The sequence below is a fragment of the Hippocampus guttulatus genome, chromosome 15 (genome assembly GCF_054856545.1).
Source record: "Hippocampus guttulatus isolate MCC_2025c chromosome 15, RoL_Hgut_1.0, whole genome shotgun sequence".
NCBI classification, from domain to species: Eukaryota; Metazoa; Chordata; class Actinopteri; order Syngnathiformes; family Syngnathidae; genus Hippocampus; species Hippocampus guttulatus.
Genome location: NC_141275.1, coordinates 9,339,070 through 9,366,828, shown reverse-complemented (window position 1 = coordinate 9,366,828; position 27,759 = coordinate 9,339,070). Strand labels below are relative to the sequence as shown.

At 44.5% G+C, this 27,759-nt stretch overlaps 3 protein-coding genes across 6 annotated transcripts in view; 1 reads left to right on the top strand and 2 right to left on the bottom strand.

The window, feature by feature from the left end:
* Positions 1 to 663: 663 nt before the first annotated feature.
* gltpd2b (glycolipid transfer protein domain containing 2b) lies at positions 664 to 4,840 on the top strand. The gene is made up of 4 exons (XM_086131039.1): positions 664 to 853; positions 1,752 to 1,810; positions 1,931 to 2,109; positions 2,223 to 4,840. Exons 1-4 carry the CDS (start codon positions 784 to 786, stop codon positions 2,830 to 2,832), a joined length of 918 nt encoding a protein of 305 aa, XP_085987165.1. The 5' UTR covers positions 664 to 783; the 3' UTR covers positions 2,833 to 4,840.
* Positions 4,841 to 5,503: 663 nt separating this feature from the next.
* Positions 5,504 to 15,295, bottom strand: atp1b2b (ATPase Na+/K+ transporting subunit beta 2b). Of its 2 annotated transcripts, XM_086131034.1 has the most exons (8): positions 14,887 to 15,295; positions 10,891 to 11,019; positions 10,681 to 10,788; positions 10,316 to 10,521; positions 10,091 to 10,150; positions 9,957 to 9,983; positions 8,909 to 9,004; positions 5,504 to 8,791 (listed from the first exon to the last, which is right to left on the bottom strand). In XM_086131034.1, exons 1-8 carry the CDS (start codon positions 14,975 to 14,977, stop codon positions 8,624 to 8,626), a joined length of 885 nt encoding a protein of 294 aa, XP_085987160.1. In that variant the 5' UTR covers positions 14,978 to 15,295; the 3' UTR covers positions 5,504 to 8,623. The 2 variants fall into 2 exon arrangements, with proteins under 2 accessions (XP_085987160.1, XP_085987161.1); XM_086131035.1 differs by lacking the exon at positions 9,957 to 9,983.
* A 1,028-nt stretch (positions 15,296 to 16,323) lies between these two features.
* Positions 16,324 to 27,759, bottom strand: part of nyap1 (neuronal tyrosine phosphorylated phosphoinositide-3-kinase adaptor 1) — a 29,713-nt gene continuing 18,277 nt past the window's right edge. Inside the window, exons 3-7 of one of the 3 annotated variants that reach the window (XM_086130263.1) lie at positions 23,715 to 25,888; positions 22,459 to 22,701; positions 20,809 to 20,915; positions 18,949 to 19,384; positions 16,324 to 18,130 (exon numbers count right to left, since the gene is read on the bottom strand). In XM_086130263.1, the coding sequence (XP_085986389.1) occupies positions 18,959 to 19,384; positions 20,809 to 20,915; positions 22,459 to 22,701; positions 23,715 to 25,888 (2,950 nt within the window). In that variant the 3' untranslated portion in view covers positions 16,324 to 18,130; positions 18,949 to 18,958. Of the gene's footprint in view, positions 19,385 to 20,808; positions 20,916 to 22,458; positions 22,702 to 23,714; positions 25,889 to 27,759 lie in introns of all 3 variants that reach the window. The other 2 variants (XM_086130264.1, XM_086130262.1) reach the window with 2 other exon arrangements.

Here is a 27,759-nt window from a genome sequence, read left to right as displayed (position 1 = left end):
GCTATGCAGGTTTCTTTAAATTAAAGAAAGAGGCAAAGGTTGGGAGGCTTTGCTTCATGTTTTCCACCATGTGATGTATGTTGGAGGCTGTAATGCTGACAATGGTCTGTGTGTGAATGAGTGAGGGGAGGAGAAGGGGGGGAGAAAACGCAAGAGGGAGAGACAGAATAGGAAGGGGGGGGGGGTGTTGGTGGGAGGAGAGAGAGTTAGCGTTTACTCAAGCTGGCCAAGAAATATAAGGCGTATGTACATACTGTAGGGAGAAGCATGTGGAGGGAGGAGAAGTCGAAGAAGAAGAAGAGGGGTGGGGGGGGGGGTTACTGGCGGACACGCTGCGTTGTCTCTGCTTTATCGGCCAACCACTGATGATCTTGGAGTGATCTCTGGACCCTCTCACGTTGAGCAACAGCAGCTTGAAGGGATCATTGAGACACAAAGGCAGGCAAGGGGAAGACATGTGAATGAAGAGAAGGAAAAAAAAAAAAGCATCTGCAGGCGTGACTCGTGACGGCGGGGCGGACGGCAAAATCAGCGGCGGCACTTGTTCACTTTTAGATGGGAGCGCTCGGAGAGGCACAGTGGTGGAAACAACTTGTGATTTAAGGCTTTGGGGAGGAGTATGAAAGGTTCCAGGGCAAAGGGTGGGGTGGTGGGCTTCAGAGGCAAAGGGGTCTGGCCAAGAAAGTAATTGTGGTAACAGGCAGTGTAAGGGGACAAGGACTCATGTGAGACGCAGAGGAATTAGACGGGAAAAGATACTGGGCAAAGAAAGTGGACTTCGACATGGGTGTGAAGAGCAAGGCTGCCTTGGCTATCTTAGTCCTGGTGCTCTTCCTCGGCACTCTTTGGCTCCGTGAGTAATTTATTTTTCTCTCTCTCTCTTACGTATGCAATGTACAATAAATCCATACAACCTCTCCCTTGTTGGCGGGGAGACACCAGAGGTTTTCTCATCCTGTATGGTCGAAATCAGTCAGTCGGCTGTCACATGTTTGAGTGGCGGCACCGCTCACGCACATGCTCACCCGATACCAAATTGAATTGAAAAGAAGGAGTCGCTTGAGGCGGCATGCCACAGGGATGAATGGTTTATGTTGTCAAGCAGCCACTGAATGATATCTTTATGGGGCAAGGAATATATTTGGGAACTTAAGTCAAAACAGACACCATAAGATTCACTAAAAGCCGGGAAAAAAAAGCCAATTTATGAAGCAAGACAATTGTCATCAAATTATACACAGCTTTCACAATGACCAAATTGTGACATTGTAAAATGTGATTATATTATTATATATATAGGATATTGATCTTGGAAAAAAAATACAAAGCACATTTTTTGTAAAGAAGCTCATCTAACTCTAGTAAATAATAGCATCTTGTCACCTTCCATAAAATAACAGCATAAGTCATTTTTTCAGAAAACACACACAAAAAAATGACTGATTACATGACATGTAGTAATAATTTAATTCCAGGGGTGGAATTCAATGACGGGATGTAGTAGTAGATGTAGTTTTTTAGCAAAAGTGGCCAGCATCCTGAGGAAAATATTTGTTTTTGGCAAAATATGACGTGTGGATTTTTTTTGGGGGGAGGGGGTTAGAAGGTTTATTTAAATTGTGCCATCTAATGGAAGTGCAGTATACTACTATTACAGTGTTTTGTTTTTTTTTAACAGAAGAAAATTTGGCTGCTTTCCTGTCCAAAACAAAAATTTACATTTTTTTTTTTTTTTACTGTCACTAATGCAGATGGAGGTTTGGATTACCACTGGGACGCTTGTCTAAAAGGTTACAAACAAGTGAACGAGGTACGTTGACATAATGAACCCATTCAAGCTCATCATAAGGAGTTCATTTGAATGAATTGAATTGGCTTTCTTTGACTTGCCCGTACGCATCTCCCATCCCAACCGCACCCGCCACATTAGCCACACCTGCTGTCCAACAGCAGTGCCTTCGAAGTGTCCGAGGACCCCAAAGTCCTGAAGGAGTGCCCCGGACAGATCTTCCAGGTGTCACTGCTACTCACCCATCTGCTGGCGTCGCCGGCTTTCACATCAGACGTACTGCTGCGGCCTTATCTGTCCAGCTGGGATGAGCTTGTGAAGTAAGAACACGAGATAAACGACGTTACTACCCTGTTGTGAAACAATGATTTCATTTAGGATTGTGTATGGTCAGGATGGTGGTGATGATTCATGATTATTGCGTGTCCTCCAGGTTTATGGAGGCTTTAGGCCCCATGGTTGGCCTTATATCGAAAGAGATTGAAACCAAAACCTCAATTATCCGGGAATTGGCCCTTCGAGCCGAGGCGAGCCCCGAAGCAGAGGTGTATCCAGATCCTGAAAACACAGGGAGCCCGGAGGCCGGAGCGAAGAACTTGGACCCCTCAGAGCATTCCGGTGCTTACCACTCCGTGCGTTCCATGATCTGGGTGGAGTTGAAACGAGGCTTAGTGGACTTCAACCGCCAGACGGACTCCGGATGTCGGACTCTTCTGCGACTGCACCGAGCCCTGCTTTGGCTCAAGCTCTTTCTCGACAAGCTGGCCGAGATCCCCGTGGCGGGCCGGCTCAGGAGCCCATCTGAGCTGTGCCGCGAGGCCTACAAGACCACCCTGGCCAATCACCACACCTGGTTTGTGCGCAGGGCTGCCGAGCTGGCCTTCATCGCCATGCCCGAGAGGGAATTTTTCTTCAGGCTGTTGTGTGTGCAGAACCAGGAGGAGCTGAGCACAGTCCTGGGACGGGTGGTTCGGGCCCTTGGAGTTGTCTATGACAGGACGCAGAAAGCTCTGGAGGAAAACGGCATGCTGGATTTGCCATAAAAGAAAACATTGCCGATCAGACAGAATCATTTCTTGCATTGCCCGCTGTGGATTCTCGGGCATCAAAAGTGGTGAAAATGTCAATGAACGTTCAGTATTACAACTCAAATTGCCATTCATATTTTCCTTCCAAACACAGGGCAGTCAATTTGTTTTTTGGTACTAGATCTGTAAATTCACCAAAGAGAATGTTTCCATGGAGGCTTTTTAAAGGTCCAAGTCAAGTCAAAAATCATCTTGATATGTTTCTATTAGCCCCCACGAGTCTAAACATAATAGTCTCATTTAGATTGCGTTTGTAGTAACTGAACGTGTAAAAAGCCATATGAGTATGAATAGTCACACATAATTCACTTCCATATTCTCAAAATCAATCTTGTTGGGTGAAGTAAGATGTCGCTTATGACAGAGGCCACCCCTTGATTTTCGCCAACATTTGTCAGAAAATTTGACAAATCCACCTGACGGCCCGAGTAAACAACTAACATGGCTCATCTGTTTTTCTGGGTTTGGTCATGTGACATTCACACGCTGAGCCTTTGGCCACTGTCATATGTCATTTTCAGTCGACAGCAAGTTGCAAAATTGCTGCCCCCTGAGATGCATAAAAAGGGGTGGATGTTATGCTTCAATTATATTCCACAAATGCAATTTTAATCCGAACGGGGGGTTTAGACGAGTGGGGATGCACGGTAGAATATATTATGGTAAAGAAAAAAAACCGGACTTGACTACGGCAGCTAATGATGCATTTGACCTTCGGGCTTGTCAAGACAAGCTGATGGAAGTGCCTTAATATTGCATTCATTCTAATGGCCAGCAGGGGGCTACACCGCAGGTAGCAAACTTCCCTTAACACAGTACATTAAAAAAGTGCCACATTTGAAAATCAAGTTGAACACAAAGCTGATCAAAGAAAATAATGGCTTCTCCCGCATGTTTGAATGGCAACGGGGGCTCACGCGGGTTGATCGTACCTTCTCCCGTCTAATGGCGGCGCTTTTAAGAATTCTGCCTTATCACAATACGTTACTGGCATAGATAGTTGAACAAAAATTTAGCTGTAAGTAATGAACAATAATTTTCGGACAAATTCATTGGATCACTTCCCACTGCACCCCGACCCAGGATGACCGCTCCTTGCCACACTGGTTGACCTCTTTACTCTGCAAACATTTTACTAATGAGTTGAAGGTCCATGTTGATCGCTTGAAGTCCAAGATAATATATAACTTATTGATTAGGCAGGGGCTATAGTGACAGGACCAAATATGCATTTTCCTCATGCTATATTTATGGCAGCTGTGCATACTTCCATGTTAAGATAATTTTTTTTCATAACCCTAACCTTGTCACCACAGAAATGCACCTAAGAGAGCTTTAAATACAGAAAACGACATGCTTTTCACATTATTCGCATTTAGCCAGCGTTCTGTATACTCCGCAGGCTCATTTGTAAAACAGATGACAAGGAAATGCGCAATTAGCAAAATAACATGAGTTTGTATTAGGGGAAACTGCATCCCGACATTTTTTTTGTTTTGTTTTAAACTGCCTTGATTTTTAACCAGAAATGTTTTTTTTCCTGGAGAGTTAGCGCACTACCTCAAAATGTATCTTGGTCGCAATCAAGAGTCACCAAGTTTGGTCCGCGAGAGCCCACATTCAGCACGTTTTATACGTTTCGGCCCTCCAACACATCGCATTCAAATGATCATTTCTCATCAGGCTTCTTCAGAGACTGCTGATGAGTTGATCGACTGAATGAGGTGTTGGAGGAGGGAAACATCGAAAGGACGCAGGATAGGGGCCTTCGAGGACCAGCATTGCTAACCTCTGGTCTAGATTGATCACTCAGCACTGGGACCTATTGCCTGTGATTGAAAGATATCGAGAGATATTAAAAAATATACAGTATATGCTGGACAAATATGGTGCTTCACTATGATGCAATTGTGAAGTATTACGTGACAGTGTTATACATTTTTAAACTGAAATGATTCCCAATAAAAATAAAGGTGCTTATTTGTCAACATATCCTCCTCAAATATTTGTGGTTACGGCTCTTTTTTGTGGGGTGGGGGGCCGGGAATAAAATGTGACAATAATGCCTCAAATGTTGATTGGGTTCAAAGAGCTGCTTGAACCCAAAATACTGTAATGTTCTCCATGGGACTATTTTAAAGGCACAAATACCTCAAAAACCAGGTAATCCGTCCTGTCTGTGTTTTCCCTGCCGTGTGCTCTCTCTTTCTAAGAAGACGGTGACAGGGCAGACGAAGGTGATGAGAGATCAGAGGAGGCCTGCAGCGAGACTTGGAGAGAAAGTACAGTGTATCTCCGGTGTGTTCTTGTCAAAAAAAAAAAAGATTGATGGTGAGAGGGCTTCGATTAATCGAAGGCCTTCGAACTTTGACCTGTACTTTGCTGCGTGTCACGGATCCCTCACTTACCTCATTTACAACACTTAATGGCTCACACTATGACATCATAACCACTAAAGGGTTATCAATAATTACTAACCCATGATGATCGGTGCACCGATATTGTGTGCTGGGAGGATTACCGTCAATGAGATTACATCAGATTACACCCACTCAATGATGTTTGGCATTCGGGATCCCTTTGCAACTTTGAAAAGAGCTCAGAGGCAGAGGCCACACTCTTGAGGTTCGGTTCCCTTAAATGACGTTTATTAATTCTCTATCTTGTTTTGCAGTAAACATGAGCAAAAATATACATACAGTCAGAGCAAAAAAATACAAATCCAGAATAGAATTCTCATCCATTTGGGCGACAAAACTGAGCAGAGTCTTCCCTTTGCACCACATTTCTGGGAATAATTTTATGTGAGGGTTGTATAAGGAAGAAGGGGGCGAGGGTTTATTTATTTTTTTATTTTTTTGGTTGTTTTGGATTTCTTTAGAAAAAAAAACTTGAATATACTTCTATCAATATTTTTGGCTGGAACACATTGTGTCTTTGTTCGGGAAAGGTTTTACATACAGCCTTACTTCTCCTTCATTGCAAATCTGAAAACCTTAGAAGATGGGGCAAAGGTGGAAATAGCACACGCACACGCACACGCACACAGGTAAAAAGTACAAAAAAGAAACGAGAGAGCCTTGTCAACCAAATTATTTGTACCATTTGATGAATTGGTGAAAACCTTCCATGTGTCTCCAGTTACACGATACATTTGATAGTTGATACATTCTCTAAAAGTTACAACAGAACAGCAAAAAAAAAATATAAATAGTCTGCCACAAATAATACGTTCTCGTTTGACTTTGCCTCTTGACGCGTTACATTACATCCCTTTTTCCACGAATCCCATAGCCGCACGGGAAAGAAAGATATTGCTTTCTGAAGACATCTCCACACTATCAGCGGGAAAGCGATAAACCGGAGATGAGATAACCCGGACCCTGGCAACAACCTACTCTGTCCACCAGGAGGCACTGTTATGTCTTTGTAAAACACGTGCGTATTTCGATTATGTAAGAGTCGGGTCTGTTTATATCACAGCTGCTTTTTTTTTTTTTTGCACCCGCATGAATCCTACAGTATCTCCTCACCGCATCTTTACTCTGATCTTTGCTCTCTAACACGGCGTTGCAAAAAAGAAAACTGAAAGTGGAATGAGGCTCTTTGGTTGAAGATGCAGAGCCATGCAGATGGCTCAAGAAAGAACATTTTCGTTCGGGTTGTGTAATATAAAGGCTGTTAGATGAATTATTAAGCAATATTGTGGGTTAAATGCACTGATAATTCTAACCTAGGGAATGAATGAATGATCCTTGTTTCAATTCTATTTTGGAGGCAATGACAAGGAGGCGGAGCAACAGAGTAGGGCAAAGAAATTCTGCATGCAGGCTCTGGATTAGCTCACCAGATTAAGAGATTAGAGTGAAATTAAGTGTTGCAGCAACATCAGAGAAACGTGCGTGTGAATGGACTGAAAAAATGAGGGGGAAAACATCAAAGTCTTGAGGTTATAGCTAATACGATGTTTTATTCGCATTTGCCGCATTAAAATGGCTGCAGTGTATTAGGGAAAATGATTGAGATTCTTGGATTTGAGATCATTTAGAAGCAAATACTTTTTTAAATGTTATGTCTGGTGTGATGGATTACAACATTTAAAAAGCCCCTCATTTTACATGTAATATGCAGTAAATATCAAGTTTGTTTATTTTAGGCCCTTCCGATATCAACCTACCAAGTTCTATTGAAGAGACCCGATTTTGTCATGGGAAAACGCAAACCGGGATGATTTAGGCTAAAAAAGGGAATAAACACACACTACCACTATTATTATAACCTCCTAAACACTGTTTAGAGGAATTAAAGTCAGTGTCACCAAAAAGCACAGCAATGCAAATAAATAGTAATATAAATAATCAATTTTGAAGGTCTGACAAATTAATTTAAATATTACCATCAACAGCAGTGGAAAAAAACTTGGGGTTTAACGGGGCGGAAGGTGAGCTTTTATAGTCAGTGGAAGCTTTGATATCATTCTAAACTAATGGGACGAAAAAAAATCTACAATTCGCCCCATTTCAAATATTTCCACACACCATAACAAACGCAAATTAGGTGAACTGGAAACAGCCCAGGGTTGGATTTTCTGAAATAATGGAAGGAAGACCTTGTAAAACGTGCTAAACTGATTGATGCTCTCAACACATCCGACCGTGATGTTGATACACAATTAGTCAGCTCTAAACAACGGGATCAATCATTCATAATATACGGATTTAATGACTATTGCACAACGCATGCAATTTCCCGACCCGTGGTATGAAATGTGTCAACGTACCGAACATACACGCAAACACTGAAGCCACAAACACACACTTAAAGGTATTCAACTCTTCCTCGTCATCCCAAACAATTTGTGTTCGATTTCTATCGCTTACACGGTGGTCCCTCCTGGTGGTCAGTGGTCTGACAGAACCTTTTTTTTTTTAAATTATTGTAATTATTTTTTTAATCTCCACACTGAGTGAAGAGCTGGGACATAGGTGACTCCTCCCCTCATAGCACACGAAAGACAATACACACATGCAAAATGGCTTCATCTCAGCATCCACCCATTAAGATATATACGGTCGGTAGTTTTTTGAGTGCAACAAGTTAGGCTTGGGGATGGGCAGAGTGATTGTTAAGCATTCTGCAGAGTGTTGACAATTGTCAGAAAATGGGGCGCAGTACTCGGCTTCAACCACCAGAGGTGCTGTCGATTCGGTTTTAAGAAATCTGCGGCCTGAAGAACCTTTCGTAATTTTGAAAATAACTTAATTTAGTCATATGCCCATCCCGATAGTCTAGCTCTGAGGTTATGATATTATCGAAATAAAAATTGTCAGATTTGCACGCTTCGTATTGATGTGTATCACGTCTAGAGGAACGCTCTATATTGAGGCAGCAAGGTTGGAGCAGCAATACAGTGGTGTTACTGGTCCTTGCAAACTTTGAAAAACACGCGATTATATCCTTCATATCCCCTTTTCGTTTGTCATGCAGTACAAATAGACATCACCTCGAAATTAATTTTACAGAAACCAATTTGTCCCCAAACTCACAGACAGAAATAATTACAGGATTACCACCCTTTATTTTCTTGCATTATCTCACCACACACCCGGACAAAAAATGTCCACTCCATCTTTAGTTTTGAAGGAGTTGTAAACGAAACCCACAAAGGGCGGGAATGCTGCAATTTGGTTTCTGTGCATGTGCAACGTTGCAGAGCATGAAGAGGTGGAAAAAAGGCTTTTAAAACCTAGTTAATGGTGTTGATTCTCAGCTTGAAAGACACTCGTCCGGCAAACTTGTCTCTTTCACTTCCAGGGGGAATGTTGTTGGCGTTGATCTTGCACTCGATGTTGACGTCTTCATTGACGGTGATGTTAAGGAACTTGACGGCAACCAAAGGCTGGGAGTAGTTCACCTGGAAGGAAAAATGACGACGGACAAGGCAAGCCAAAGTTGATGTACGGGTACCTATTTGATCGGGTACGTTTCCAACATAACAAGAGAAACAAAGTTTTGATCCAGGACATCCCACCTGAGCTTTCTTGCCATAGTAAGGGTAGTACATAAGGTTGAAAGTGCCATTGGGAGGAAAGTACATCAACTCTCCAATTTTGTCAGTGTCTTCTCTCTGTGGGGGCGAAACAATTTCATGTGTTATGGCCTAAAAAAAAAATGCCTTTCCGTGTCTGTAGGCGAGCGGGGAGCTGAACCTCATTAATCTCCTACTTTTCTTCATATCTCATTACGCGACACGCCCACCGTCTCTTTCGATAGTCGATTAAACACGCGCATACATACATACATACACGCATGCACACACACTCAAACAGTCAAAGGTCCCACTGAGAATAGCATAAAAATTCTTTATTTATTAAAATATTTAATATATTAAAGCGTATTATATATATATATATATATAGAGAGAGAGAGAGAGAGAGAGAGAGAGATATTAAAAAAATCTGGATCCTGATTTTATTTTTGTGCAACCACTTGACAGAATCAAATTGAGTAAATTGAACGCACCATTTTTTTCTGCATATATAAATATATGCAAGGTAGATGTAGATAGATAGATAGATAGATAGATAGATAGTAGTGACTACAAAAGCATTCTCAACGCTCACGGGTCACCACATTAGGTACACCTGCACGGTCAAAAAGTAACACTTGCATTTCCGAATCAATGCGACAATCTTTTGTTTATTGTGGTTGTTGGTATAGAATTGTACCACAGAGCTGTTTCTATAATGTTGCTGAGCTTGTTTGGTGATATGATGGGGCAAAGCAACTGTTGGTATGTTGCAGTGCATCACAAAAGAAAAACACATCAGAGAACATAACGTACCGTCTTGGTCGTAAATTGTAAAAATGATCATACGGTACAATGAACGTTCGATTTTTTTATTTTTGTTTGTTTTCTATGTGACCTCATTAGTTAGTGCAGGTATACTTAATGAAGTATCAGCTTTCTATTACTAAGGTCGTAATTACACCTACAAAGGGGAATTTGGTAGCTCCAGTCTGATGCTATGTAGAATCGAACACTACACTATAAATCACTCCATAGGATTCATTCTTACCCATTCATTTTTGCCAACTTTGTACCTCTGAGAGTGGGCACATTCACAAGAAAAATCAGTGCACGGTTGTAGTTGAAACAGTGTGACGGCTGTGAGCGGTATAATGTCAGCTATTTTGAGTTTTTCTGGGTTACCTTTGCGCCACAGGTGATAAAAGGAGCCTGTCCATCCTTTCCTGGCAACATTCCAATCACCTGCAGGGAACGAAATACAAGCCTGATTTAAAAATAACTTTGAGACAGATTTTTTTTCTTTTGAACTGGGAATTTGCTTTCCCTCAATCCCAACCCGTTCCACTATCACAGGCCCTCCTTGTCTCCTAGCAACATCATCCCTTTCCTTCCTCTCCTCTTTCCTACCCGATTCATCTTGATAATGATGCATGGCTTGCCGTCCTGGTATCCATAGTAACGGTCAGAGAGTCCCGAGCAGTCCTGCAGAAAGTCGCGTTTGAATTGACAGGAACGCTTGGGGTTGTTCTTCACATCGCCGCTGTCCTCCTGCAAGAAGTACTGGTCTGGTTTGCATTCGTCATTTTTCTGCTCCTGGACGGTGCTGTTGTAGGCTACGGAGAAAAGCCAGGACGAGGCTGTAAAATTTGTTTGCAAGGGTTTTTGCTTATGAAAAGTGACGTGGTAGATACGGACACTAAAGGAAACATCTTATTAGGTTATTCGCGGAAGAATGTGGGATAATCCGTCACGGTAAGCTTTCTCAGACATACGTTCCAGGAACTTGTCCAGGGCCTCAGCGTACATGTCCCAACTCTCGGATTTCTGGATGTTATAGATGATCTCAAAAGTCTCATCGGATTCGGGTTGAATCACCATCCCTGCGAGTGCCAGACAAAAAGTAAGAGCAGTCAGTATATACCGTGCCCCAGACGGTGAACTGTGCGCTTGTGTGGCTCTTATCTCCGGTTACGATACGGCACCTGGTGTGGTGAGCCTGTCTTGCCAGGTCGGCTTGTGGTCATCCAAAGTCTGCAGCATGACGTACATGGTAAGCGCAAACAGGCCAGCCAGGAAGATGTAGAAAACTAAATAGAAGAGAAGGATGAGACCTGCGGACGAGGAAAGGAGAGGAGAGGATTGTTTGACCTTGGGCATGGACGAAATGCAACAAAAACAATGTCAACAGCACATTTTAGTACCACACCTTATTTCCAACACAGCATTCATTTTGATTGAGTGTCACAAAGGTATTTGCTATTAAAAAAAAAAGAGGCAATTTTGCAAACAAGGGCAGAGAGTGGATCTGCAAGACAGAGGACTGCGCCGCTGTGGGAGTGGTGACTGGAAACTCCCCCATTCGAAAATGTTCAACCTGTTGCCATTATGTATTTATCTTGTTCCTTTTACTTTTATTCTGCTTGTTTTTAATCGTGTCTATTTTTTTTCCTGGATTCAACAACAAATGACCAGACTAACCCGATCCTTAAAATCGCGTCAAACAAACAAACGGCAAACAATTACTAGCGTGCATCGAATCACATTGCTCTGATGTCACACTGAGGGTGCTCAAAGTCACTCAGGGGGCAGGCATAGCCACACAGTTGACATTTTGTCTACAAATGCATGTTAGCTATGCATCTCAGAGGGGCAAACTACACAATGAGCACATTCAACTTTACTCCGTAACTTGAGATCGGTGCAGTCCATCATGTACAGTAAATAGCTAGTTTGTGTGAATGACTTCACCAAGTCATGAAGAGCAATTCATTTTCCCCCCCTCATTAAACGGATTCATCCTCCCGCCCCGCCCCCAAATCTGTTTCACTCACATTAAGGCCATCTGTTTCTCATTCCATTCATATTACTAATCCCTTCAATTGGCAAAAATCGGATAAAATGTTACATCGTTTGGTCCCCGACCACTGAAGGGCGTTAATTAAAGAGCGATCAAATAGTCGCTCTCCAACCAATTTCATTATAGAGCTGCACTGCAGAGGAGGGAACACTGCGCTGACGGAGGGCGAGGGGGGGGGGGCTATACAGGAGGTCTTTTAATTAATTAAACACTGCAAGGGAGACCGTCGTGATACACATCTGTCTATGCATAGGAAAAGGAATAACGTAGCATTGAGGCAACAGGATGTGACTTAAATGGTGTTGATAATGCGCAACATCTTTTCAGCGATAATATTCAATTTCTTCAGGGACTGAAATATACTCAAATCAATTTGTCTATTTGTGAATGGGTTTCCATGAGTGGAACTTCACTCCGTCATACACGGCAATGTACTGGATTAGAAACGGCTCTCGGTCTGCTCGAGCGAAATGAGCCATCCGTCCATCCTCTTTTCTCCTCCTTTGGCTTTGGAAGCATCTGTCTGTGACGTTCCTGTGGCGAGTCTTAAAAATAGCATTTTCTAGTGCGCGCGCGCACCCCCCCCCATTTTCGGCGCCGACACCTGGGGCCTGCGTAGGGTAGCAGCTGAGTGCCTTGACACCCCCCCCCCCCACCCCCTCTGCTGGATGCCCCCCAGCATGGAGCTCTCTGGCTCTGCTTCTGCATCGACTCACTGGAATCCGCAACAAAATGTCGAAGGGAGGATGTTCAACAGGGGATTCTTGCATATGTGTAACGGGGTGCCTGATTAATTATTTGTATTCGGAGAGAGTGAGAGCGATACTGGATACAGTAAAGGCGCAGGCTGACTCATTCCATTCCAAGGTTGAAACATTATGAAGGGGAAAAGATGGAGCATGGCAGAAAGTGATTCGCGGTCATCCAATGAAAAAAACAAATACTGCAGAAAACCAACCCAGCGTGTTTGGGTCAAGTCTTTGTCGGGAGGGTGTTAGGTTTACAGTCGGCCCTCTGCACCGATGATAGATAGGGAAGTGTCTACTTCTCACCTGGCAGTTGAAAGCAAAGAACATGCGGAATTAATGAGCATGGGGAATGCTGTTCAATGGCTCTTTGAATTCGCTGATCAAACAAACGACACGAGTCTTTGAGGTGCGGTGCTTTTCATGTGCTTTCTTTAAAAAAACACCCGCTTCATTTTGGCCCCCATTTGGATCATGCGCATGTCCTCGGCCTGCCTTTTTCGGGAGCAGCCGCAGATGCCGTAACAATGCCATAAAAAAGCATCTGGAAGTGTATCCCTCGTTAAGTCTCGATTAGGGGGTTGGAATATCTTCAATAAAAAGACGATTCATGACGTATAACCATCCATGGGGGGGTGAAACGATTCAAGGATGGTTCATTTTAGAAGCTTGATTCGGTTTGATTTGATTGGGTACAGCTCTGTTTGAGTGGGTATGATGTAATTTTCGTGTTATGGTTTGCCAATGAACTGAATATGTGGCATTTCCTTCAAAGAGATTATATGTGTATATATTGGGGCTGTGCATCTGTCCAATTAAAGATGCTTCCATACGTATCTCGATCCACGGGGTGCGATACGATTCAAGGATGGTTCATTATAAAGTGGAACGGGTCGAGTCAGTATTCCGATTTGATAGGGGCACGTCTCAATTCGAGAGAGTACGTTTTTTGTTGTGGTTTTACAATCCCAACGAATTTGTCAGTTTTGTAAAAGTGGCGTTTCCTTCAAAGAGATTATATAGCAGGCGTGTGGGCGTGTGGATCTCTCCAATAAAAGACGATTCGGTACGTATCTCGATATATTTTGAAGTGGGCCGAGTTGAGTCGATGCACTAAAATATTTGAAAACAAAGCCAAGGTGTAGTCTGGAGAAATGTATTGCAACTCTGAACACTTCAGGAAGTACTCATGTTTGCTCCATCGGGCTCGACACCGTACCTTGGATGATTACGGTATACGGATGACCATGCAAAGCGGGAGCGCTGCTCAAAAGGAAACTAAGAAATTAGATGAGAAGCTATAAACGAAACATGTGCGTGGTTAGAAAGCGTGCTAAAAGGTGAAAAGCTAAGTCAAGGTGGGTTCCATGTAGTAGCTAACTCCCAAAATAGCTCAATTAGGCGGCCTTAAGCGAGCACAGCTTAAAAAGGCCTCAAGATCTAAAAGCACCTGGGACACACTGAGCTGGATTAACTGGCACAGCGCCGGAACATTCCAACAAATTGAAGCCGCAATGAATCCAAGAGTAGTGTCAAATCCGTTTGGTTTTTTTTTGAGAGGGAACGTGATTATTGTTCAACCACTTCAAACGGCTGCTGTCATTAGTAAAAACAAGCAAACAAAATCAATCAATCACGCGGCGATGCAAATGCCGTCATTAGATTACGTTTAAATCCCTGACAACTGGCCGGGTCAGATAGGAGGTGGTACAAAGAGCATTTGGCACTTGGTTTGACTCCGATTATAATTTTCCAATGTCATTTCAAAGGAGCCATATGCACTACACGTTATTCGGGGAAACTTTCACACCGAAGGCTGGGACGCTTACGTTTTGTGGTTTTGTCATTGCCTTTCTTCAAATCGGTGATCCCCGTGAGCCCTGATTTGTAAGCACCTCAAATTCACATTTTCATTGTGTAAACCTGCCAACTGGTGACATCACGCCGACATGCAATTCTTACTAATGTCCAACTTCATCCAGCCAAGAGTGAGCCTCCCCTGAATGGACGATGACGTCCGCACTTTGCAACAAGCCTGAAACCTGTTCCTTGCAAAGCGTGCCGCCCGGTAGGCCACACACATTTTAATCTTGTAAAATATTTACCAGATGCACCATATGCCTCCACCCTTATGCTCAGCGCATTGCGCAATGGAAGCGGTGCTATAAATTAATAAATAAAGAAAAGGAAAATAACCGGCGGCTTGTGCAGGCGGCAAGCCGCATTTTGACAGCATCGGAGTGTGATGAGCGGCCACCTGACACTTCCAACGTGCATAGGAAAAGCCGCGGAAAGACAACAGACATAGAATGAGTTGCACGGCTCCATGTTTGCTGCATTGCTGTCGCTGTGTTGCTGGACAGTACAGTACTCACCCCAGCTACTGGCTGTCCTGCCCAGAAACTCCCTCGTCCTCGGGTTCCAAATGTACTCCTTCCACTCGCCTTTTTCCGCATCCTTGGCCATTTTACTATACAAGAGCAGACCCCTAAAAAAAAAAAAAATGGGAGAAAGCGCACCCTAATGCAACGGGAATCCAATTAGCCAATGGGGGGAAAGAGGCAGCCCTTTTTCAAGTGATGGGGGAGCTCAAAATGAGTGCAAATTGGTGGAAAATAAAAGAGAAGCCTATTTAGGGATGGAAGAAGGGGAGACTAAAAGTAAGAGGTAGCCCGGTCCGAGTGAGTGCCCTCCCCCCAGCTCTTGTCTTCATGCCGCAGAGTTTTGATGAGTGCTGCAGAAATCTAGTGATACTGCGGTAAAGCGCACCCCCGCCCTCTTCTCTCAGCCTCCATCCGTTCCCACCAAGCTGCTAACCTCCCCTTCCTCCCTCCCTCCCTGAGCTGCGAGCCGAGCCAATCATCTGCAATCCCCCCCCACCCCGCAGCCCACTTCCCTCAACCAGCCTGCCATGTGAAAGACAAGCCTGCGAGCAAATGGTTTGCTGCCAGGGCGACGCTGACTGGTCAGCTCTCTTACGTCATCAGAAAACGAAGAATACACTGGACCCCCATATATATACAATATATCTATATATATAGACATATACTGTATATATATACTGTACATATGTTCGTAAATATTGCCGAGAAACTTTTTAATACAAACATTATTCGATACAGAGTAAAAATTTTCGAAATGAGTATTCATGAATAAACCTGTCCTGACTTTACCGGCAGCTTCATTTTCATTCTACCGGTGTGCTATTTATTTTATAATCAATACAGACTAAATTTCCCAATGAATGTGTACAGTATGTCTGTTTAGGGACACCGAGACATAAGGCTGCCGTTTGCCATTGAAGAAATCCATTATCACTTTGGAAATGATCCCTTTTTGTGTCTCTTTGGGAATGCCATTTACCATACAAAGCACAAAAGAGATTTCACTCATATTTCTCCATAAAGCTCATTAATTGGCATAATAACGAAGTCTTTTTATTTGCAATTTGCCGCCGCAGATAATCATTGAGGCTTATTCGAGGCTGTAATAGGCGGATGGGAGGGGGTTGAATGAGAACCCAAATCTATGCCTGAACCCATGGGAGTAAATGACCTTTAACCTCAACATGCTGGTGGAACCAAATAGGCCAATTTTGTCATTTCTCAGGGTTGTGTGCTATTTGCGATCACATAAAGACAATAATAGATAAACATGAAGGCAAAATCTTGTAGTGGGCGTTATTTTGATGGATCCACACCGTAAGCAGCGCAGAGTGTACAGTGTGCCCTCACTTGGAAGATTTGGGTGCTGCAACGTGTGCTGCAGCAGTGCAGGGGAACGCGGCGTCTGCTCTCAAGTCACACTTGTAGATAGCAGGCAGCCAAAGACGGATAGAGAAAAAAAAAATGTCGATTTTGTTGTGTAAAGTTCATTATATAAAATTTATTTGAATGACAATATCAATGCAAATATAGCACTACAGTGATTTCCAAGGTACACCGTATCTTACCATATCAATATAGTATGGCACTCATATAATGGCCACTGTTTGAGTCGAGACACAAAACCAACAGCTTCTGTAAACTAGTTCTGGAAACGGTCCCTAGGTTCATTATTAGACAGTGGAAAAGGAATCGTAGTAAGGTGATTTGTTGGTATTAGAAATCAAGTTGGGCACGAGATTGAAGGTAATATGATTTTTTTTTTGTTTGTTTGTTTTTTGGGGGGGGTTAAGAATCTCTACATGCATTGCACTTGCCCATTTTCCTTCAACCTGGCTTGTAATTGTATAAAATTTGATGCCAATTGTCAAAACAAAGCAAAAAAAAAGTAAATAAATAAAGAACATGCGTAGGCGAAACTAACACAAAGGCCAAGCAGTGACTCTCCAACACTTAGGTAGGTCTTCTTCTCACAGGGGGTACATTTTGGTGCTAACTATCAAAAACAACCACCACCAAGAGACATTCAAACGCCTTATACTTTTACAGAAGGGCTCACTTTTTTTAAAAGTCCAGTTCACGTGGCTTTCCGAGAAAAACAAAACAAAACAAAACAAAAAACTCGAATTTGACAATAAGCACAAGAATATTAACCACGTTGCCTCACGGCGACACGTGAATAAACAACATCAGTAGTTTGAGATAGCAGCAACGAGACGACAAAGTTGTTGAACTCTGACCATAAATGAAGATTATTGTAAAAAAAAAAAAAAAAAATCCAGAAATGCAACTGATCTTAAAGGGAATCTTGCATAAATAAACTGTTCGACCGCACCTTAAATTCAAGGGTTTTTACTGATTATTAGAACTCTAAGTAATGCGAGGACTGGCTGCAGCAGATAAAATACTCCTAGAAAAACAAGTGAACAAAGTTTATACAGTCTATGCTACATCAGATGTATTGATTACAAGTATGAAAATGGAAAGAATTGCTACATTTTCAATACACTTGTACATATCTATTTACAGTACATTAGGGTTTGATTTCTCCCAAAGTGTTGCGCAGATTGTTCCAGCATTCTGTTTCCACTTGATCAACACTCGCCCGTCCTTTTAGTTGTACCTCATTGGACAGAACTCAATGAGCGGCACGGACAATCTTTTTTTTTTTGTACCCTTTCATTTGTAGCGAAACGTGGCTCGACACGCCGCGCGTCGCGCCGGGGAAAACCAAAACAAAGCAATTTTGTACAACCGTGTGTTACCATAGTGAAGTTCTGCTCTATGTAAAATTCAAACATGATCATCTCTACACAATATTTGTACAGGACTGTATGTCTATTGTGACATGCAGAGGATGACACAGTAAATATGACTCATTCAAGTCTTAAGATATGTAACGTTTATAGGCTAGAAGTTGACGCGAGTTATGTCGCTCCCCCACACTGGGGGCATATTGCTATAAAATTGCCCCTCCCCCCCAAAAAATGTAGAGAAAGTTACTTGATTTACAAATATTATGCGAACAGATAGAGTAGGTAGCTTTTACACCTTGGCGATATTATTTGCATCCACGACAACAATCTACTGATACCAAGACATCTCGTATGCATTGACAAATTTCAAGAAACACTTCAATGACTTCACGACGAGTCTTACGTGTGCTCATCCACAGAACATGACATGTCGGGCTCATGTCGCTCTTCTCTGACCGGTGCCTTCGTTTAATTCCTCTCTGTGCATTAGAGAGAGAGAAAAAAAAAAGAAATCGATGCGTCAAGTAGTCAGGAGGAAATTTGGCAATTCGGATATCACCCTATCAAGCTGTCATACTCAGGAGGGAGAACGATGGCAAAATTGTTGGCAATTTGGAACCAGAGGGATTTTTTTTTTTTTTTTTTAAGTGTGGGACACTTCAATTGTTTGATTGGAGTCCCTGTTTGATCTGGTGATGGAAAGATTGAGGGATGAGGTCGGACAGGATGTGCGGTGTGTAAGGGGCAGGTGCGTGAGAACCTAGAGAGGCGGATGGATGAGGAAAGAAGATCCGTCGCAGCAAGAGGGTGCATGTGTGTGTGAGTGAACAGGAGGCCGGTGGGATGGCGAGGTGACAAGGAGTAGCAGTGGAGGACTTCATGGGTCTTGGGAATCAGTTGTACGGAGCAATGGGAGGGGGGGGGACAAGAGCTGAAGAACTGAGTAAAGTGTCAGAAGACATGCTGGAAATGGTCGGCGGCAAAGAGGAAGACCGAAGAGGAGATGTATGAATGTGATGAGGGAAGACTTGCAGATAGCTGGGAGTGATCGTAGACGATGCAGGGGACCGGGAGAGAAAGAAGATGAAGATTCGCCGAAAGGGAAAGACGAAGACTGGAATCCCTGTTTGTCATTTACACCGCAGCTGCGCTCACCTTTGCCCCCTATCTGTCACCAAGGTGGTGCAACTGCAACTAGAGTTACACAAAAGGCTGACCCCCCGCATCTACTCTCTTCGAATGATATAACCCCGCCCCCTTTCAGCTCGACCGTGTCTCTCGCCAGCGCTGTCCTCACCGTCCTCCTGTCAGATAGCCGTGTCCCACACCACGGCCTGCGGCCTTTGGCAAGGCGGCGTGCCAGTCTTACGGGGCTCAGGTGTCCGTCTCCAGCTAGGGAGGATGGGCATGCTGTCCTGCTTGCACAGGCTTTTATCCGGGCGCCTGTGGGCCTTGATCTCCTTGCAGAGGCAGCGTTTGCGCTCGATGACTTCCAGCAACTTGCCGTCTCTCTGGGTCTGCGCGGCGGACGAGGCGGCTCCGGCGGCGGGCTGACCCTGCGCCAACTGGGCGAGCTGCTGGAACTGCAGCTGCAGGTGGTGCTGTTGCTGGAGCTGCTGGAGCTGCTGCTTTAACTGCAACTGCTGCTGGTGGAGCTGCAGCTGCTGCTGCTGACGGGACACGCCGGGACTGTTGGGGCTGCAGGAGGCTTGCGGTTGCGCCAGGCCATGCAGCTAGTGACATAAAGAAAAGGAATGAGTGAACATTGGTTTTAGCAGAGGTCAGGTGATCAACCGGTTCCTGCAACGGGCAAATGGAAGGGTGAGCTCCCCTTCACCTTGTTTAGCAAACATGTTAAAAAACAATTTCAGTAATCAGATCAAGCCAATTTAAAAAAAAGATACTCTAAATCTTGAATATATATATATATACGTGTGTGTGTGTGTGTGTGTTTTTACATTTACAAAAAGTAAAAGTGTGACGCCTTATTCAACTTTTTGTTATATTTGAATTTTGAATTTAAGAAAATATTGTGTATATTTCCTCAACATTTTTATTTTCTCGTATAGGTCACAAATGACCAAGACAGTGTTTCAAATTTTGGAGGGGAAAAAAAAATTACATTACTTGTCCTTTATTCAATCAGGAAGAAAATTTGTTGCCTCTTACCTTCTATGATTGTGGTGTTAGTTTGGGGAAAATATCTTTTTGGGCTTGATGTTATAAAGTCAAACCAAGGAACTGTATTTTAGTTGAAATAGCCTTCCATACAAACATCATCTCTATCATGACGACACATAATTTCGAGTGCAATGTTTATTGGTGAGCACATTATTAGGGACCCGAGGATCAACAAGTGAATGTGTAAAAATGTGTGAAAACAAAATCACAAATTATTTAGTGGTCATAAAAGTTGAAAATTTCAGCATTAAATATTTTGACTTTATTTTGTACCTTTTTTTTTTTGGACTGGCATTCCACCAGCAGAATGGTGGGCTAAAATATTGGATAGGATCTTCAGGCTTACGCTGTTGCAGATGAGAACCGAAATCTTTTCTCTGATTGCATTTCATGCAGGAAAATATCCAGGTCTCCCAAAACCTTTGCCCTTACAGTGTAGTAAACATCACGTCAAAATGAAGGATTCCACGAGAAGGCCCTAAAAAGTGACTACCGCCAACAGAATGCAGGCACCTGCCGATCACAGCTGCAGTTGCTCCTCACATCCACCAGGATGTAGCACCACTTCATCTGTTCACGTTTCAGCGTGAGCCAACCAGACGCATGCAGACAGTCTCTGCAGCACTCTCAAAGTGCGTCAGCACTTACTATGCAGCCGGAATATAGCTAAACATGCCGCACGAGAAACTGCAGCTCACCACACCAAAACAGCGCGTTCCTTCCACCGCTATTTTTCCACACACTGGGACGCTTACGTGGGAACCTGCGTCATGTACCTGCTCTTATTGTTCCGTGCCAGGCCAGAACATTATTCTGCTCAGTGGGCATATCTACGAGCTATAAATAGACCTGCAGGAGCACTGTCTCTAAAAGGAGGGGAGGCAATAATGAGGACAATATTAATGCTCGCTCCGAAATGAGCCCTGAATGAAGTTAATCGAGTCGAGAGTTATAAGGCCGGCCAGCATCAATTCACCTGATTGAGGGCTTCTCGTGCTGGTAGACTGCTCTGCCTCTGGACGTCTCCTCCGCCCACCTGTCTCACTCCAGCAGCAGAGGAGGAACGGCCCAGCCGCCCCACTTCTGCAAAGACACCATTGTTACGCGGCGTGCCTGCTAATGAGAACAGTGGAATATCACTTCATTTAACACATGAGGGTGCAAATGTTTGGCTGGAATCATGTGAGCTGTACATTGTGTTCGACTTGTGTATACAGCTTGTGCAGTACACATCTATGAGAAGAAGGCAGAGTGTTATTCTGCAAACACCGTCGTTGAGATATCATTGTCATCATTAATGTGACATGTTCACAAATCGGAAATTCGACATGGCGCAGAACCGTTGTTGTTTCTAAAACTGAATTGTCTTCGTAAATACCGTATTGGCCCGAAGATAAGACGGCCCTGATTATAAGACGACCCCCTCTTGTTTGAAAAAAGACTTTTTGAACACCAAATTAATTTTTATACAGAAAATAATGACAGTACATCTGAAACAAATGATTCCAACAATATATTTGAGAGAAAAAGCATGTTATTTTGCCTCATTCAAATCTTAATATCTGAACATTTAAATATGTAAACTAAAGTGCAATCACATTCGTAAATGAATGGCTTCTGGTTTTTGAAATGTAAATGACATCATAACTTCTCCTCAGCTGCCGGTTAACCTGGCCGATCTTCGACCCACTTTTCTCCAGAATGTCGCTACGTTTCTCCATTTTCTGTTATCTCTTCTATTATTTTCTTCTCTTTTCTTTCTTACCGCTATTTTTTTATTTTTCTTCTTTGTGCTATCGCTATTTTTATTTTTATTCTTTGTGACAGGGATTCACTTTGGCCTGGGGAGTCAAGTTCAGCATTCGCTTCAATGATATCTGGCGCCATCTAGCGTCGTGAATGGGTATAATGTCTAGACCCCGAATATAAGACGACCCCCACTTTTTCAGTCTTATTTCAATGCAAAAAACACCGTCTTGTATTCGGGCCAACACGGTATTAGATGCTGCGGGTCACTCAAAAAATGGATGGCGGACCGCAAATGATCCCCGGGCTGTATTTTGGACACTGTGTGGTGTACTGCATCTTCCTCCAAATAAATGTGAAGGAGTGTTTGGTTTGTCTTTTGCCTTTTTTTTTTGTGAGCAGCCTCAACAAGCGTGATGTATGATGTACATCAAATGACTCACATTGAAAGCAATGATTGACATTAGAGGTTGCACTCTATTTGGTTCTTCTTCCGTTTCAATGTAAAAGCACTAAAATGAGAGTAATGTGCGTGCGCGAGAGTGTTTATGAAAGGTGTGTTTTCCTGGTTTGGCGACAATGAAAGCTTTTCCCCGGATTCTCATGGTAAGCATGCATATGTCAGTCTGAAGAGAAAAGCCTTGCTTAAAAATGCAGTGAATGACAAAGACACCCGGCGGCTTCAGAGCTGTTCGGCGTTTGGCTTTTATGGCAGATGAAAGATTTGCCGCTTGTTAAATTCTCCATGAAATTACGGTGGTGTCAAGTTTCATGTGAGGGTAAATAAAAGCAGAGGAAACAAACCACAGCGTGAACATGAAAACGGCTTATGTCATTTGGGATTCGCTTTTCAGATCTTATGATTAGGAACGTTACCCACCTCCGTTGCGACAGGCGGGGAACGTCTGACAGGGAAGAGGCATCCCGACTCTGGGCAGGGCTCTGAATCCTGGGTTGCTGTCTGAACCCAGCAGCGACTCACAGTGACCAAGGGTCCTACTCGCGGCGCCACTGTAGTGCACCGGGATGCTCGAGGGGCCTCCTCGGAACCCCATTCCCAACTCTTCCTTATCCATCCTTAATAAGGCATCGGCGCTGCCGTTCCATGTCCGTCCTTCTTCTTCTGGGATGAGAGAGATCGGGTGAATGATTAAAGAGTGACTGTTACGAAAATTGTTATTCTACTTCACCGAGTGTACGGTAAAACCTTGACTTTCATTTGTTGGGTGAGGAAAACACCACTCCATTTAACCCGTATGTTTTATATTTTACTCATCCTATCAAAGATGGCGCTTTTGAGTTGGCAGCCTGTTACAAGAGCTCTGCCACATCGTCAATTTGGAGCTGAGTGCTTCCCGGGGGAGATGTGCAGCTAAACTCGATGCTAAAAAGTAAAGTGAAATGAGAGAGACAACTCAATGGGACTGCAGAATTTCACCTTGAACTTGCCGTTTGTGTGCGCCTCGCCAACAGGCAAACCATCGACTGTTAGAAAAGTACAGTCGCTTGTTTTATTTCAAACGGGAGTGATGTCAGGCACACTCCGTTTGCGACATCAATGATCCCCAATCGCCCTCATATTGGCCACAATGAAGATTTTCTATCTTGCTCCTCCAGCAAAATCTAGTTATCTGTTCCAGCCCCTTAAAAATAACTTTGTTACATTTTTAATCAAGAAAAATAGCGCTGTGTTGAGAATGTAAAGTAATCGAGTCGTATTAATAAAGTGTAATAATGAGCATACCGGATTTGTGTGTTGGATGGGTGCTTTTAAGAGGCGTGGCCTAGTAAGTCACATGTGGAGCTGGAGTTAGGTTGAGTGAGTTATGGCGACAGAAGCTCCTCGCAAGCATTCTCATTTTGTATTTGTGCTTGATCGTTTGTCCCGTTCAATAAACCGAAAGGCTGAAAATGCATTACTGACGGTGGCTCTCCTCGCGAGGGCATTATGGTACCTTCATCGCTGCAGCTTTCTCAATGTTTTTTTTTCCACTTAACTTCAGCAGCATTTTTCTGAACCTTGCCCGTCACTCTTTTTTTTTTTTTCTCTTGTAGTGCAAAACTTGAAAAAAAAAATCTTAATTTGGCATTTGTAAGTCAAGGTTACCAGTGTGTATAAAATAACTTCTGACTTACTTTCGGTCTCTCGGCTCCCTTGGCTGAAGGACAATTTCCTCTGCATGGGCCAGGAAGACCCTTCGTCGCCTGCAAAGCTCACACAACTGTCCCAGGGCATGAAGCCAGCTTTGGACAGCAGCGATGACGAGCCTTCGCCACCCTTGCATCTGCCCTCACCAACGCCCGTGAGGCTCGAGGGCTGCTGCAAGGACGGCGTCTGGGAGTTTCCTCTCAAGCTCTCGTAAGCCGGCGGTCTGCGGAAGCCCCCGGAAGGGTACGTCCACAGCAGGGGGCTGTCGGAGGACGGCGGCTTGTATGCCGGCAGGCCATGAGGGGTATGAGAGCGCAGATGAGGGCGAGAGTGAGGGCGATGGGATGAGGACAGGGATGTCGGAGTTGAGCTGGTGCTGCTTTGAGCCGTTTGACTGCTCGTAGCAGGAAGGAGATCCAGTTGCAAAGAGTGAGGACCGCTATCCCGGTCGCGGTCTCTGTCCTTATCTCTCTCTCTGTCCTTGTCTCGACCTCTGTCCCTATCTCGGTCTCGCTCCCTGTCCCTCTCCTTGTCTCGGTCCTTATCCTTCTCTCCTTTGTCCGTCTTCAAAAGGAAACTAACGGATTTCCCTTCCTTGCCCGTACTTGAAGTTTGGGTCTGCACGGTGGCCTGGGTGGACGTCTGAGAGCTGCACTTGAGTGGAGCCGGAGAGTCTCCCCTCTCTGGCTTGCGATAGTGATGATAGTGGGAGGGCCGGTGGTGCGGGTGGTGGTGGTGATGGGAGAAAGGTGACGTCGATTTGGAGGACGGGGGCAGTGGCGTTGAGTGACTCCTCGCTCGAAGTCCGGGAGCGGGTCCTAACTGAGAATCTCTGCTGTGTTTCTCTTGCGGCGTGACGCTCCCTCCCGACGGCTCTTTGGAGCATGAGGTTGGAACGTTCGAGGACGTCGAAGAGGACGAGGTGCCAGCTTGAGTGGTCACGCTGGATGTTTGAGAGCCGATTTTAGAGGAAGCGGAGGAACCCTTGCTTTGCACTGCCACCCCGCTGGACGCGGCCGCCGGTTGAGGGAAAGCGAGCAGCGGGGGTCGGTGCTGTAGAAGATTTGGGAAGGGGGCGGGGATCTTGGTGTTCGATTCTGGTTCACATTTGCTTCCTTGCAGCAGGTAGGGAGTCGGCGCTCGTGGGGTGTGGGGGCTGGTGGATAGCACCTGGGGCACGGGGGTGGAGGATGCGGAGGAAGGTAGCGGGGACGAATGAGAGATGGAGACCGTAGCTTTGGGTTTCGAATAGGAAGGAGAGGAAGAGGAAGGGCGTGGCAGTGAGGAGGAGGAGCTGCTGGAGGGCGATGGGGTGACGTGGTAATGCTTTGAACTTTTCATTTTCTCGTGTTTGCTCGGCGGGTGCCTCTGTGATTCTCGGTTCTCCTGGTGTGGGTATTTCATCTCTTCGTAGATGGCCTCGCTCTGGTCCGAGTCTGAATCGGGCGTGGTGGCTACCGGGGTGACGGGGTGGGGGGTGGCGGTCTGGCTCTCTCTGGTGAACACTTGCCCCACCATCTCGATATAGACCGGCTCATCGTCCCCCTCTCCGGTTTGGATCTGAGAGTCGGCTCCCTGGAAAGGGAGCGATGCGGCAGAATGAGGCACACGTGGAGGGAGCGGATCGAAGGAGAGCTGGGTGCTGGGACTTCTCTTGGGTTTTAAAGGAGGCACCTTTTTTGAGCCAATGTCTCCAGAGTCGGACTTCTTCATGGCTGCAGGGGTGGACCGGTACGTGAAGGAAAGATCATTTTCAGAGAATAACGCGCACCGGGAATCCCGCTTCTTACCATTTTTTTTCTCGGAGTGCTTGGCCTGCGAGTGGGAGGAAGGCGGCGGGGGCGGCGGCGTCTCGGGAGGTCCTCTGGTGTCAGCCGATGAGGAGCTGAGGCGAGTGCTAGGGTGGCGCTTGGGTTTGACCGGCGGGCAGCGGCCGCCGTGCTGGGATTGGGTGTCGGAGTAGTCCCCGTTCTCCAGACTCGCATCCCCGGCGCCGACCGCATGGCAGGACTGCGAGCGCGGCGCCATGGCTGAGGCACACGAGTGAGGGGAAAGGTCCTGGGAGGCCGGCATGGTCATGAAGCCCATTCGGAAGTGGCGACGGAACGAGGCCAAGTCTCTGACTTTGCCGACGGTCGCCGAGGGGTCATTTTGAGACGAGCTGCAGTTTTGGCAGGAAGAGGGGGAGGGGAAAAAAAAGAAAAAAAAGAAGGCATGAAAGAATCATACAAACATTAATTTACCCCACTTTGTTTTATTAACTCCCTCTCTTTCTGCTCTTCAAACAACAGCTTTGCCTGCCGGGCCTTTCAGTACAAAAAAAAAGGAACACCCTAGAGTCCCCTCCATCTTTCTCACACGTCTTTTTCCATCTCCAACTCTCCACATTTACCGTACTCTCCACTCAAATGCATTTAATTAGGAAATCAATTCCCCGGTCAAAACAGAGTACTCTTAGTGAATACGGGACTGATAGAATTCTCGCACTCTTTTCTTTCTACTCTCAACCCACATCTGTTTTCCGCTCTCAAGCGTTACCGTGGAAACCATTGTTGCGCATTTGACGGTTTCTCTCTGAAAATCGTGGAATCATTACTGCCACTTGCTTCCATAACAATAAATAAAAGTGAGACAGATCAGACAAAAACGCCGCTTTTTGTTTCTGACTGACAGCACCGTCTGGCTTTTTACACTTTGCGTATTGCGCCTCGGCAACTGTGGATGCGGTTTTATTCACTTATCTACACACTTTATTCGTTCCTGCGTTGATGTGTATATTCACTCCCCAAGGGAAGAAAAGACTAATTGCAAAGCCACAATATATTCCACTGGGTATCATCCACTTGTTCATTTGTAAACGTACCACGAACGTTGTCGAGTCCCGAGAACAATATCAAGACGGTTCAAAAATCTGCGGACCGCATTTTGCAGAATCCAATGCATTGCCACCAGTGGATGCGATTTACCAATGACCCTTAAATATTTCCGTCTGGTGTCTCTATAGGTGTGATTCAACTATCTATAATGAAGCTTTCAGCATAGGGGACAACATGTTTATATCAATAACTAAAACCCTGTCCCAAAAGTTATGAAGCAAATCCACTTGTCAATCCACGTATGACTTGTTTTGATCACATTTGCGCAATGGCGCATGGGGGGGCGCATCTGGATATCCACATCTGTGCCGACAGTGTAGCTGTTACTATATATCCCGTATGGATACGGGTCACACAAACAGTTGCCGTCCCGGTGATGCGTTGAAACATGAGATAGGGCAAGACAATTGGAGCTTACAATAATGCGGTCAACATTGCAGGCATCGCGCACCACACTCCACTTGGCAGTCTGTGTCGTAACGAGAGTTCATTATCTGGATTCCTTCCGCTACGACCCAAGTGAGATCCACTCATAAGAATATCATGATAATAAGAATAATGAAATATTTTAGTCTACACTTACTTTGGCCATTAATGAGGAAATTACTTTTCAAATAATCTTCATTGCCCATAATTTCTTAATTGGCATGTCAGAACTTTTATTTTTTTTTTTTTTTTTAAATTGGAGGGAGAAATGGGAATAATTTACAACATGGTAAATTTGTCTCCACCACTCAAGGAAAATAAAAGTTGTATTTTCTGGAAAATGTTGCAATAACATATCAAGACCAATGAAGACATTTACCTCCGTGCCGTTTCAACTGTGGCATATATTGAGTTCATACTTGCTCATTCAGAAGACATTTATTACTCAGGAGCTATTTAACAAGCCAACAATAATATGATCTCATCACTGGGCAAATAAAACGACGTGTGCTCTTCTTATCACTATGAGGTCTTCATCCGTAGCCATTAATCCTAAACATCCAGTGCGCAAATGATATATCCCAGATTCCAAATGAATATTTCCACAGAATGAGGCTTTGTGTGCAAATAAAACGCTTGAATAAAATATGGTGATTTTGTCACCTTTGACCCAAACACGTGGCAAGAAACGCGTGTGCGGTCAAAACGTGATGAGGTCACTGTCCGCTTT